Source organism: Schistocerca cancellata, chromosome 4 (genome assembly GCF_023864275.1).
Source record: "Schistocerca cancellata isolate TAMUIC-IGC-003103 chromosome 4, iqSchCanc2.1, whole genome shotgun sequence".
Classification (NCBI taxonomy): domain Eukaryota; kingdom Metazoa; phylum Arthropoda; class Insecta; order Orthoptera; family Acrididae; genus Schistocerca; species Schistocerca cancellata.
In genome coordinates this window covers 732,663,795-732,679,170 of record NC_064629.1, presented here as the reverse complement: position 1 = coordinate 732,679,170, position 15,376 = coordinate 732,663,795, and the positions used below count along the sequence as shown (strand labels likewise).

General features: G+C 36.6%; 1 protein-coding gene across 1 annotated transcript in view; it reads right to left on the bottom strand.

Moving 5' to 3' along the window:
• Nucleotides 1–15,376, bottom strand: part of LOC126184522 (serine proteinase stubble) — a 229,022-nt gene that overhangs the window by 15,085 nt on the left and 198,561 nt on the right. The window contains exons 5-6 of the mRNA XM_049926922.1: nt 14,615–14,764; nt 14,135–14,277 (exon numbers count right to left, since the gene is read on the bottom strand). Of these exons, the coding sequence (XP_049782879.1) occupies nt 14,135–14,277; nt 14,615–14,764 (293 nt within the window). The remainder of the gene's footprint in view (nt 1–14,134; nt 14,278–14,614; nt 14,765–15,376) is intronic.

Below are 15,376 nucleotides of genomic sequence, written 5' to 3'. Positions count from 1 at the left end.
CATGACATTATGCTCTAAAAAAGAAAACACTTGTATCCCTTGTTCATTCCATACTATGTTCCAGATAGTTATCATCTTGTTACCTCGCCACTAGAGGAGATCATTTGTAATATACAGTATGTTTTTATAATCTAAAGACTTTTGTTTGAATTTTCTGAACCAGTTCATAACTTGACTTAAGCCTGTGATCATCAGTAGCAAACAAAAGTATTCCTTGGTCTTATTTCCACACAGTGATCTGTTACAATTTGTAACCTGGGGTGCAGGAGCCGCAGATTAATGTTTTATAACTACAGTTTTTGAAGTAGCCTATGATTACATCACAGAATATATCAAATTTAAAATTTATACCACTACTATAGAGTGTATTTTTCCAATTTCCATTTCAGAACTAGTATAGTATTATGTTAAAATAAGGCCATTTCAGAAATTTTATATTTAAATCTCTGGTTAGTCTTACCTCATTCAATTTAGAAGTTGAAATGTTAGACAAAGCGTTATATCATTCTATGAACAGCTCAAAATTACAACTGCAGCCATGCATACGGTTCCCTACCATATCTAAGTGACAATTTCTCCTTTCTTTATAACCAACAGTGTTTGGATGCTAAGCTACCATTTGTCAAGTTTTATTGATTTGGAAAAAAAGTGGAGTACAGAATGTGGAGGAATCAAGCTGTACCCAACACACATTCTACAATGGGAAGATGAGTGGTGCTCAGTTTTGATGGAATAAGTATGCTAATAAGTTCCTGCAACAAAGTGTACCTTGTATCGAAACTTCCCAACAGAATAAATATTAGTCCCAGAAGGGAATTTGAACCCAGAGCCTTGCCTTTTTGGACAGAGCTCCTACCAACTGAACTATCCAACCATTTCTTACAGCCCATTTCAATGAAGAGAGTGTGAGAATAGTAATTCGTATAATTTAAATTCTGTCTTATCATGATTACTAGATGAAGATGATTGTCTAATACCTTCAGCTGATGTTTAAATTTTTTGAAAATACTAGTGAGAAAATTGTAAAAATTATATTTTAATTGTATTATTTTAAAGTATTCATTGTTTTCTGTTTCAATAGCACCTTAATAAAAATATTTTTGCACACTATCTGATCAACAGTATCCTAACACTTATTAATGGACATTAATATAAGGTATGTCCACCTTCGAACTTTATGATGGCTTGATTTTCCATGAGGTGTCTGAATGCCTGTGGGGAAATGACACAGCTTCATAAAATAACACCACCTCCTCTGTACTTCATTGTTAGTACCACATGTGATGGTAGGTAATGTTCTCCAGGCATTCGCCAAACTCAAACATTTCCATTCAACTGTCATATGGTACAGCCTGATTCATCACTCATTTACAGTGTCATTCTTTACACCACCTCAAGCATCATTTAGCACTGACCACAGAAATGTGTGCATATGAGGAGCTGCTCGGCTGTTGTACTCCATTTTTTTTTTAATCACAACCACTGTGTTAGCTGGAGTGTTGCAGATGGTGTAAAACCAGAACCAGGTGGCCATGTGACCCTTTAATGTGGGCATAAGTGATGGCAGTTAAGTGTTATGTACCTTATCTCATCAAAACTATAAAGACATCCATTATCAGACATTAATATGGGGTGTGTCAGTGCCTCACATTTATTATGGCTTGAACTCTGCTGCGAATACTTTCAATGAGGTGTCTGAATGTCTGTGGAGGAATGGCAGCCCATTCTTCCTCAAGAGCTGAAACCAACAATGATGGTTATTGGTTATATTGGATCCTGGGGTCTGTAGTAAAGTCAACATTCTAACTCATCCCAAAGATATTTCATGGGATTCAGATTGGGATTCTGAGCAACCCAGTATAATAATATTATTGTGCTCAGACCATTGCCTCATAGATGCTGCCATATGATAGGGTGAACTATTATACTGATACAAACAATCAATGTCTCCCAATGATTCCTCCGCTGTACACAGTACATATTGCTGTAATGTGATCATATTCTTGCACATTTAGAGCTTTTGTAAGTGCAGTAAGGTGACCACGATCTAACCACAAAAAACATCCTGCATACTATAAGACCACCGCCTCCATAATTAACTGTTGGCACTACTCATGAGGGCAGGCAACATTCTCCTGGGATTTACAAACTCCAAACCCTCTGATCAGATCATCAGGTCAAATCAGCTCATTTCCAGTCATCCACTGTCCAGTGGAGTCTCTCTGTACACTACTTCACGCATAACTTATCATTTTCTACAGAAATGCGAAGCATATGAGGAGCAACTTGACCACTGTAACACATCCTTTCTATCTCCCTATGTACAGCAACTGTGCTAGCTGGACTGCTGATAACACTTTGAAACTCATGTGATTTCATGTAATTTTTTTGGGATTACCCTCCACAATGCTCAACAGTCCTTGTCTCTCATTACATGAGGCTTGCCTAGCCTTGGTTTAGCTGTGGTGGTTTGCTGCATGTGTTCACCACAGCCACATCAGCAACATCTGACTTGGGCTGATTTAGAAGGGTTGAAGTATCACCAATGAATTTGTTGCTCAGGTAACATCCATTGACTTCCCTGTCTGAAGTCACTGAGCTCTCCTGAGTAACCCATTCTGCTGTTACTGCTTCTCTACTGACAATACAATGCCCTCTGCCTTCTTTTACAGTGGCAAGTCTAGTGATCAATTCTGCATTACATAGGTGTGTCCAGATATTTTTGATCAGATAGTCTATCTGAGGACACAATCGACAATGTTAGTGTTCATCCAGTTTTAAATGGGTTGTTAGGCTATGATGGCCAACTAACCATAACTGACAACATGACAACTATAAAATGTATGTTAACTGGGAAAATCATTAGAATAGTTACTGAAGTCTCAGTAAAAACCTTTAGAAGAAAACTGCAAAGCAGTGAGGGATATGAGACAGCAAATGTAAATTTTAAATTTAAGGCAATAATGAGTAAATTCCACTACTTTTGATATGAGGCAGCTGATGTAAATTATGAATTTAATGCATTTGTAATATATTCCTCTATGTTTTAATCAGTTGTTTTCCAGCAAAAACTAAAATATGTCACCAGTAGTGTATCAAAGAAACTGTTGATAACAAAAAGCATTTTAAAGCATTGTGTAGCAGAAAGAAAGAACCATACCTAATGATCAGAATAAGCAAAGATGTGGAACTGCTTTCATATTACAGTAGGTATTGTTGTATATGGAGAAATATATTTTAAAAAATCATAAAAGGTTTCATGTCATGTCAGAGATTAATAATTCTTAACACAAAATCAAAACAATATGGACTGTAGTTAGGAGGGAAATGGGAAAATTTAGGGACCATGGCAGTTTTGTAATTAAAGATAATGACCAAATGGTCCATGCTTCCTAACATGTAGCAAGTATCTTTAACAGTTACTTTCTAAATCTAACTGAGAAACTCAGTGCAGTCAGCTTAAAAGGAAAAGAATTGCAGCATGTGTGACAACCAGTGCCACAAGCATTCACTTAATTTGAGATTGCTCCAACTTTTTCCACTGTAGTAAGCAAAATAATTAAGTATCTTAAAAGAAAATGTGGTACAACCAGCTCAAAAGAAAAAGAATTGCAGTATATGTTACCAACAGTGACTCTGGCATTCAATTAATTTGAGATTGCTCCAACATTTTTCACTGAAATCGGCAACGTAATTAAATCAAGCAAAAATTGTCATGGATTTGGTAACATTTCAAGCAAAATATTAATAGCTTCAATAAAGTTACTGTACTCAACAATATATTTAGTGCATCACTTTCAAAAGATATCTTTCTAGACAGACAAAAGTGTGCCATGTCTTATACCCCTCTTCAAGATAAATAGCAGGACATTATTAATAAATACCAACCTGTTGCACTATCAGCTATCTTCTCAAAAGTTTTGAAAAAGGTAATGTGTTTAAGAATGATTGAGCACATCTGCAGATTCTGGGTCAGTCACAATTTGGATTCCAGAAGGGCCAGTTCACTGAACATTTAATCTACCATTTCACTGACAATGTTTTAAAATATCTTATTGACAAGATCTCTCCCACTGGAATTTTTTGCAGTCTGTTAAAGGCACATGCCTGTGCAAATCACAATATTCTTTTGCAGTTCATGATTTTTGAGGTATTATGAGTATGTGGTTCATTTCACACTTAACTCATAGGAAGATAAGGGGCATGTTAGGTAGCTCATGCAACCCATGTGATGAATATTCTTCTGAATGGAGACAAATTACTACTGGTTTTCCACAGAGATCAATTCTAGGATAGCTCATGTTCTTGTTATTGTTGCACCATGACCTAGTCTGGTGTAATGGACTGCCCAGTGTCAATTCAGCAGATCAATGTCACAGGGGGAGAAGTGCCTGTCAGCACAAAAGCAAGGTGATGTGAATTAAGAGACATTTTCAGAATGCAAGAACACTCGGTCAGCATGCTGGTGGTGTAGAACATGCCAGCGACCATGTCTGAAAGGCGAAGTTTGGACACCCTACAACAGTGGCAGGGCTCCAGCCTGTTATGATTTCCAGACTGAAGTGCTGCCATGGTGGAAAACACCAGCCAGTCTAGTTTATGTATAGACCACTTAATTTAGATCTTTACTCTCAGATGTTCATTGTGTTCAGTACTAACCTGAAGAGTATGGTATGCCAAGTTGCCAAGTGATACAATCTATGCCAGGAGATGACTATAAGATGAAGATTATTTGCAGTACAAGGTGAAATAGGCAGCTGCAATTCACATACTTTAGCACCAGTAGCTCCAGGTTTCCACCTGGGTTAAAGTCTGCATGTGGTCAGCTCTGTATCTTCACACCAATGGGTCACCCATTGGGTGACTACCATCTACAGACAGCCACCTCCCATGGGGGAAGGGGGGGGGCATTGAGTTTAAGTGTGGGTCAGCTTTTTGCCCAGCTACACTGTCACCGTTCTCTAGCCCATGCAGGTCTACATTGTTGCTAATCATTGCATGGGGTGAGCACATGCCATAATCTTCATTCAGGCTGGGCACCATTGTTTAAACACCATTGAATCCAGCACATTATACACTGAAGCAGTCAAGAAATGAGGGGTAGCCTCTGTCATCCATCACTGCTGGCATGCCACTTAACACCAGGACTCTGCAGCTGTGCATATGCCAGCAGCCACTGCCACCATCAAGTGCTGGCCTGGTGAGCAACTGCTGACAACAGCATACCATGTGACCATGGCCTACCATGTCACAGAACACAACAACCTTCTCTCCTGCTACAATTACATCTCCCTAACTGACATGAATAAAAGACTTTTGCACCTAGAGGTGTTTTATTGATGGTCTGCCATACAATTCCAATCTCCACTAACTCCACAACCCACATTCAGGTGGGAAACAGCATACCATCTTGATCTGCCAGCAGGCAATTCACTCACCACCCACCACCTCTACACTATATGCAAATGACTCTGCATTTTACTGATCGTGCAAGTGCAATAATAAAAGCCAACAGAGCAGCAACAACAGAATGAACAATAAGTGAAATATTCAAAAGTATTATTGATCTGTTCCTGGTATCATTTAACATAGAAAAACACAATTCATTCAGGCCTACACAGCACAAGTCATAAAATCATCACCAAAATAAGCTTACTTTGGATACTTTCATTCTTAGAGGCAGTATGAAACAATTTTCTGGGTAAATTCCAGATATAGACTTGTAATATTCCCAGCGAAGAAACATGGTGTACAAATATTGTTTAATGTCTATCCTTGAACATCAGGAAGATAACTGTTTAAAAGATAGCCACACTAATAACAGCATCACAGTGCATTTACTATTTCATGACATTTGTTTTGAAGAATCGGGCATTATTTGAAAATCATTGTAGCACCCATAAATATACACTAGCAACAAGAACAGCCTCCACTATTCACAACTTAATGTTACTCTTGTACAGAAAGGTGCAAAGTACGCAGTCATATAAAAATTCGACCACCTTCCTTGTGAATTAAATGTGTTAGCATATAATGAAGGTTTCAAAAATAAATCCAAATCATTATTGCTGATATTTGTTTTATGATTAGGCCATGGTCCAAGGCATAATTCTCTAATTACGTTTTTGTATTCCAATGCTGAAGACATCATCAGAGGCTTTAATGACTCAGAAAGCAGTTACAGTCTCCAGCACTGGAAGATGAAATATTAGGCAGAGAATTATGCCATGGACCTTGGCCTAATGCCCATAAAACATACATCAGCAATAATACAAATACTGGCTGTGAAAGCCCGCAGTCTATGATTAAATTGAAATAATTTGCACTTGATAACTCATTCCATTCCATATATGAATTTCTGGGTAGATAGTATGTACAGGGTTGGGTTATATTATTCAAATTTGGTTGTAAGTTAAGACTAAAACAAACAATTCCAATTTTGTAAATGGCCAACTTGTAGCCTTGTTTTTGCAGAGAAAATGTATGTTATTGGGTGCACCTATGACCCATTCCATATCATACGAGTTGTCACAAATATGATCCACAAAACATGCAAAAAAAAACTAAACTACTAAAGCATTTGATGGACAGACCATCCAAGTACAATTAATCTGAATTTTCAGTCTTCATAACTACCACCTGTACTTACTCTGAAGAGCCAAAGAAACTGGTACATCTGCCTAATACTGTGTAGGGCCCCCATGAGCATGCAGAAGTGCCACAACATGACGTGGCAGGTACTCGACTAAAGTTTGAAGTAGTGCTAGAGGGAAGTGACACCATGAATCCTTCAGGGCTGTCCATAAATCCATAAGATTATGAGGGGATGGAGATCTCTTCTGAACAGCACGTTGCAAGCCATTCCAGATATGCTCAATAATGTTCATGTCTGGGGAGTTTGGTGGCCAGTGAAAGTGTTTAAACTCAGGAGCATGTTCCTGGAGGCACTCTGCAGCAATTCTGGATGTGTAAGGTGATGCATTGTCCTGCTGAAATTGCCCAAGTCCATTGGAATACACAATGGACTTGAATGGATGCAGGTGATCAGATATGATCTTACGCATGTGTCACTTGCCACAGTCATATCTAGACGTATCAGGGGTCCCATATCACTCCAACTGCACGCGCCCCACACCATTACAGAGCCTCCACCAGTTTGAACAGTCCCCCGTTGACATGCAGGGTCCATGTATTCATGAGGCTGTCTCCACACCAATACACATCCATCTGCTTGATACAATTTGAAACGAGACTTGTCTGAGCAGGCAACATGTTTTCAGTCATCAACAGTTCAATGTCGTTGTTTACAGGTCCAGGCATGGTGTAAAGCTTTGTGTTGTGCAGTCATCAAGGGTATGCTAGTGGACCTTCAGCTCCAAAAGGCCATATCAGTGATGTTTTGTTGAATGCACATGCTGCAATTGTTGATTGCAAAGCATGGAAATCTGCATCAATTTGTGGAAGGGTTGCACTTCTGTTACCTTGAACTGTTCTCTTCAGTCATCGTTGGTGCCATTTTTTCAGGATCTTTTTTTGGCTGCAGCAATCTTGGAGATTTGATGTTTTACCAGATTCCTGATACTCAGGGTACACTCATAAATTGATTGTAAGGAAAAATCCCCACTTTGTTACTACCTTGGAGATGCTGTGTCCCATCACTCATGCACCAGCTATAACAGCAAATTCAAACTCACTTAAATCTTGATAACCTGCCATTGTAGCAGCAGCAACCAATCTAATAACTGCACCAGACACTTGCTGTCTTATATATGCACAGCCGACTGCAGAGCAATATTCCGCCTGTATACATATCTCTGTATTTGAATATGTATCTCCATACCAGTTTCTCTGGTGCTTCAGTGTATGTAATTATCAGTATTAATTCTGTTCAGCAATATTCACTGAAAAATGCCATCAAGGTTATATTTACATTCCTGTCTGTAGGTTAAAGGATCTGCAAGATCCATGAAAGAACATGAGACTAACAAAAATGTGTGCCGTAGAAGATGCCTTTGCAACACAGTGATATGTGACCCAGTGATACAAGTAAAAGGTGTATCAAAAACTGACCATATATGACCTACAAGCTGCTACAAGGCCTCAGACCAGTATTTGTACTATACTGACAGGATGTCAATGGGTGGTTAAGACAATATACTGGTTCTAGTTCATGACTGACTTTGCTGTACTACTTTTGGACCTAGAAATGACATTACCACTGTCACCAAACTCTCAGCTTATGTAATGCTGACTGTGATCAGAATTTAATCTGTCAGTTGTCGAGCCATGTGAAATGTCACCTAAATGTATTTGATGTGCCATTGAGCTTCCCTATACTTGCATGCTATGTGCCAAAAACAAATACAATAATCACTCTGTCAGAATCATTGTATCCAGGTCCATATAGATTGTTATGCCACCATAAACAGTCTTGTAATGTTGTAAACAAAAATTTGATTAATATATGGCATTGTAAGTGTCAAAATATGCATACCAACAGATGCACTGCAAGTGGCTGTTCCACAGTTTGCATCTGAGAAACCCAACATGACCATCTTCATGAAGGATTGAGGACTGCTGGTAAAGCTCTTTTCAAGAACAGTGCCTGTGCACCAGCACCCTGCAGAAGTTCTGGATGCTCAAGGGTATGAAAAAAGGCATTGGTCTGATGTCTGCTAAGGATCTTGAGAAACCTATTTCAAAATTTGAACAGACAGGCTCTTTTGAAGTGCATTTCCATCTCCAGGGATATGTCAACATGCAGAATTCCATAACATGGGCAACGGAAAATCTGCACACTCATCAACCGGTTGTGGCAGTTCTACCTACTTTTATTATTTTGTTGATCATTGATTGTTCTTGGTGTCATTGTACTGCATTGCTACACTGGCTGAAAAAATGGGTTGTGCATTCCAACACTGACTACTGCAAATTATGTAGCCGACAGATGCACAGTTACGTTTTACGGTACTTTAATTTCACTGTTCACAACCCCCAATAACACACAGTTGTATGGTCAGTGCACTATTGTTTAACCTTTGATAAGCCTCATTAATAGTTTTCAGGCAAAACTCCACATACTGCTACAATAGTTTCTTGTTGAACATCTACAAGCAGTAAAACTCAACCACAAAGTTCACAGTTCTTGAAGAATAATCAGGTATGTATGGAGCAGACACTGCCACTGTTTTTACAGACAGCCTAATTGTTTAGCACTTATTCCACAGTTAATTTGAAGCGTTATTGTTCTTTTAACCAACACAGGTTTCTCATCTGAAACTCGGCCGTGGACTGACTGCCTCGTGACCAAAATTTGGGCCCTTATATATCATCACAATAATCGGTACTGAAACAATACATTGTTCAAAGTTAAATTTACAAAAATTACAATTAAAACTTACCTCATTAAATTAACTGAATACATCGACAAATTGCATCTTTTTAACAGTTTCTTCTACTACAAGCGTTAAGCCAAATTATTTGTTTAAATCATGAAACTAAAAAATATATGTATGCAAACAATACTTTGGACAATACTGTTATTTACTTTGGAATTAATTAAGGGCTGGTTTTTCTAATATGTTTTTGAATATAGCCAAATAGATACTTTAAGATTACTAGCATTTTGTCTTCCAAACATTTATAATCAGTGCAGAATTTATATTTGTTTATATGTCACCAAAAGAATTTAAGTTAGGAAACAATTATTGATTTCATCATGTAATGAGAGATACTAACTAGGAATAGTCTAAATAAGTTAGAAAAATCAATTACGTACATAAAACTGAACACAAAATTAGATCTGGTGTTGTATTCTTTAAAACTGGGGGCCAATCTTTCTCTTTTATGAAAATGCAGATTATATTCACGCATGCTAATGGTTAATAGTTAAAGGTAACAAAACAAATTTAAGGAGGCAGATGGCAAAACAAGAGGGGAATTAAAATTATCCCAACTTGCTTCATAACAGGGCACCACTTTATTCTGCAAAGGTGACTCTGTGGTGTGGTTTTATGGCGTCGATTATCATAGGGCGGTATTTTTTCAAGTCCTGTGAGTCCTACTACCTGCACCATCACTGGTAAATTCTGTGAGATTCTTTTACACATCAACATCATTCCAGTGCTTCAACAGCATTGATGTGTGGGTAGGATCATTTTTATGCAAAATAGTGCCCCTCCACACATTGCACAACCAATGAAGTGGCTGCTGCAGAGGCATTTCAGATATGCTAGAATTATCAGCCATCATTTCCCTACAGCCTGGCCAGCCGAATCACCTGATCTTAACCAATGTGAATTCTGGCCATGAGTCATCTGAAAGATGTGTTCAGTGCTCCAATTATGAACATAGTTGAATTGAATGTGACAAATTCTGAACAGGACCCTCCAAACATCCCTATCTGTTGTGGAACAGGCTGTTTCTTGATTTCAACTTGTGGTAGAAACTGGTGAACAGCATATTGAACATGTCTTACACTACTCTTGTGTCTACAGTCTGGTCACAATTAGAAACAATGTTGTTTTGCTTGTTATGCAGTTTTTTGGTGTCAGGACAGTTAAAAACAAATGTCATTTTGCTTTTATGTGATTTTTGGCCCCAGGACAATTAAAAACCAGTGCTATTTTGCTTTTTATGTCATTTTTGTCCTCTGGATGATTAAAAACAGATTTTTTTCATCTGATGTGGTGCAACCTTGTCATGGTGGATGGCCTTACCTAACCAACAATGCCGCAGCTGTTGACTGCTAAACTTTGGCAGTCATGCACAATGAACAGTATGGATAGTGTAATGTGCAACTCAAACCAGAGCCATCACACTGTGATTCAATTGCCATTTGTAGCGAATTCCATTTATGTTAAGATGCTTACAGTGTCATCTATTCATAAAATTTTTGTTAGATGTTTCTTTGTCATTTTGAGCAGTGGTGTTCTTTCTACAGCATTTTGAAACTGGAACTTTAATTATGGACATCTTGCACGTGTCTCATCTATTTCCAATGAGCTTTCAAATAAGTGGACACATGCAGTCATCTCCTACATTAATTCAGTATCCACATAGTTCTGCTGATGGAGTTGTGCAGTGTCTACAAAACAGAACTACAGTATTTTCCTAAAGTGACTGGCAAAGTGAAATTTTTCTTGACAATGGCTCATCATGCACTGTGAGTAATCAAGTGCTCACCATGATACACATTCTTTAATGAAAAATACTGGCTTTTAATTTATGGCATTGATTCATATTTCTAAGAAGGTGGATTTAAGCATACATTTCAGAAGCTTGTAAGTGTGGCACACACATTTGTCTCCATATTTGAGGTATCACACCTCAAAAATGAAAGTAAAACCTGATAAAATGATGATGTAGAAAGTAGATTAGTCATGAAGTGAAGTTATATACTCTATGAAACTAGACAAACATTTTAGAAATGATGTGAAACAACTCAAATTGCATGAACCTTTTTTTTTTTTTTTTGTATAATCTCGTTCTGCATCTCTATGGATTAACTGAGAGCTTCTTGCAGAAACTTATAGTTTTTTATTAACGAATACTTTCATCATCTCGAAAATAATTTGGTGCTGTAAATGTGCTGGGCGACTGAACTATCAGTTACCCGGAAACAATGCCAGTAAAAAAGTAAGTCAACCAGTACCATTCAAACAAGTTTGACTAGAGTATCTAGTCAAACACTAAAACATATCAGTCAACTCAAAAAAGATAACAAAGATGAACACTTCACAGATTATGTTAAGACATACAAGAAAATTTACAGGAAGGTGATCAAAAAAGCCAAGACAATGCACAATGACAGTGTAATTGCTGGGTCGGCAAACAAGTCGAAAGCTATATGGAATGTAGTAAAAAAAGAAATGGGCCCAAGCAAAAATGTCAGAAATCCAGATGACTTTGTTTTAAAAGATGATCAAGGTGTGCTAGTCAGAAATCTTACTTTAGCAAATTACATTAATGACTACTTCATAAATAGTCCAATCAATCTGAGTAAAAATTGTTCTAAGATTAGTAGAACATCAATCCCAGAAGAACAAAGTGTTAATTCATTATTGCTACCTCCCATGAACAAATTGGAAGTTAATCGAATAATAAAAACAATAAAGAATAAAATGTCCTCAGGGATTGATGAGATACCTTGCTCAGTTATGATGAGATGTGCTAGTATCATATCAGACCCACTCTCACACATCATAAACATATCATTTTCAGAAGGTGTCTTTCCACAACGATAAAAAATTGCAAAAGTAAAACCATTGTATAAAAAGGGCAATATACATGAAGTGGGAAACTATAGACCAATAGCTTTATTATTGGTATTCTCAAAAGTAATAGAGACAGTCATGAAAAACAGAATTACAAATTACCTTGAGAAATTCAATCTATTGTATGTAAACCAACACGGCTTTCACAAAGGAATGAGTACAGAGTCAGCCATCACCCAATTCATTGAAAATATTGTAACGGGGCTAGATAAGAACAACAGTACAATAGGAATAAATATGGACCTCTCAAAGGCATTTGATACTGTCCAACATGATATCCTGCTAGACAAATTAGAATATGTCAGTATACAAGGAGTAGCCAAAAAGTGGTTTCAGTCATATCTCCATAATAGGAAACAGGTAGAAGAAATTGCAACAACAAACAGTAAAAACCAAAGTATTGTTTACAGATCGGATATTCAGACTGTGCCAATTGGGGTACCGCAGGGGAGTGTTCTAGGACCTCTCCTATTTCTTCTTTACATAAATGATATCAAGATTCCAGTAAATGGTACTCATATAACCCTGTTTGCGGATGACACAAACATTGTAGTAACTTACATAAACCGGGTATTGCCAACATCTGCAACCAGAGTTATAGAATATTTGCAAAATTGGTTTGAAGTGAACAAATTAATCATAAATATCTCTAAAACTAATTATATCCATTACAGGAAAGCAAAGTCACACTCTGATCTAGATCTCAGAATACAAAATAAAGAAATTGTGAGAGTTGCTACCACAAAATTCTTAGGTGTACATATAGACGAAAATTTAGACTGGAAATCCCATATCCTGCATCTCTTGCATAAGTTAAGCTCTGCTTGCTTTGCTTTACATGTTATTAGCTTTGTATGTAGTAGGGAATGTAGCAGAGCTGTTTACTTTGCTTATATACATTCTGCTATTACCTATGGCCTCACCTTCTGGGGTCATAGTAAGAAAAATCTCAAAACCATCTTCACTCTACAAAAACGAGCTCTTAGAATAATTACCAACAGTTCAAGGCTAACTCCTTCAAAGCAATTATTTAAACAGCAGAATATTCTACCCCTACCATGCCTCTATATACAGAAAAGCGTAATTAATGTAAAAAGAAATATTAACAATTTCCAGTCCAACTCGGATCTACAAACTTACAACACAAGAGAGTGCAATGACATTCATATAAAAAGAGTTAACAAGGCTTTGACACAGAAACAAACAAACATACAAGGAAGCAGATTGTATAACAAACTACCGGTAAAGATAAAAGAAATAAAAAAAATTGTCTTCATTTAAAGAAGCAGTATTCAAATTTTTAATGACCAACTGCTATTATAGTGTAAAAGAATACCTGGAATAGCTTCATACTAAACAATTATATTTATGTACTCTGTGCCAATAGTAATTTTTATCTGACTGTTGCTATGATCTAAATAAATAATATGTACAAAAGTGCTAGAATTGTATGTGTTATATCTAAATATCAACTGTGTATTCCATGTAAAAAGTCTTTCTCGTACATCAATGTAAATAATCAAAGTTGTAGATGCTATTTCATTGTGGTCTGATGTTATGTAGTCTACTATGCACATCTGTATTTTGTATAGTATTGTTCACTCTATATGTGTGTATATATATATATATATATACTATGTATTTTTTGACGAAATCCATGCAATGTACATTGTCTCTGGATAAATAAACTACTACTACTTGTGCTCAGTTTTGGTGAATATCAACTAAATGTGGAAAGTGTAGTTGCAGTAACAAATTATTATTTGAAGATAACTATGGTCAGTATCATAACTTTCAGCTAAATGGGGAAAATACTGTAATAAATACTAGCTGTTCAGATTACTAAACATTCTTCTTACCATACGTTGTGTCAGTTTTTCCCCATCCAGCAACAACACCTGTGTGTCCCATAAATGCTTCATTATGCTTAGGAAGGCATATAGGTAAAATGTTTTCTCGGTAGAAGACTGGCCGTGATAATCTAAGTAGAGCCAAGTCAAACCTGAAACAACACTGGAATATGTACTCTACAAGCATGAGCATACTTATGGTGAAGTGGTCTTTATTGTATGCCATTTGTATGAGCTTACGATTTCTCAGTGATTTTGTAAAATACATATTACATTAGTATGACTTTACAGTTATTGTTGACTTACTTTTCCTGGGTATTTTATACATCACATTTAAGACATAAATGAAGTAACATCTCATTAACAATAACTTCTTATTTTTGTAAGAAATAGGTAAAATTTGTATGTTTAGACCACATAATTTCTAATGTCTATGCCAGAAAACACTGGTTATTCTACATTAGGATAATCTTCCAGAGCAAAACTCACCTGTCAGGCTGTGTAATCCTGAACTGGAAATTTGGGTGAATTATTTTCTTTATGACTCTGAATGTTTCTTCTGGAAGGGGTTCCATGTACTGACCAGTGTTCTGTGTGTCATATTCACCCAGAAATACAATTATATCTTTCAGTCGTGCCCTGTTAAAAAAAGTTTGTCTTGGATTTTTTTGTTGCAAATGAGAACTTCAATGGTAAATTAATTAAAAATATATATAAGAATATTTTTTAAATGAGCTGAATAGGTGTATCATTTAAATTTCACATTAAATGTTGAAGTGTTTCATTGAGACACTAAGGGATAAACATGAGGTAATATTATAGCAATAAAATATAATACAGTAACAACATTGCAAGAAGCAAAATCTGATAAGTTATACATGCTTCAAAATACTGCGACAAAGTACTGGTGTTCTTCCAAACCTGAAAACGTTAGTGTTCTTGGATTTCCCATCTTTATCCTGTGAGGTTTTAGTATCTTCATATGTCATGGTTTTATGGAATTTTTAATGTTATTTACATGTTTAGTTATCAGTGATGATTAATTCTGAGAGTGATTAAGGAAGCTATGAATAAAAGTAATCTTTGAATAACAAAGATGAATTTTGAGTTGCCTGTGTCAAATGCTGTTTGTCTGGGAATGGTAGGTCTTGTCAAGATGAGTCAGTATAATGGAGATAGTTATCAGAATTCATAATGGGCAGTTCTACAGTATCAGTGTGAAACAGAGTAATGATGATTAGTGACATATTG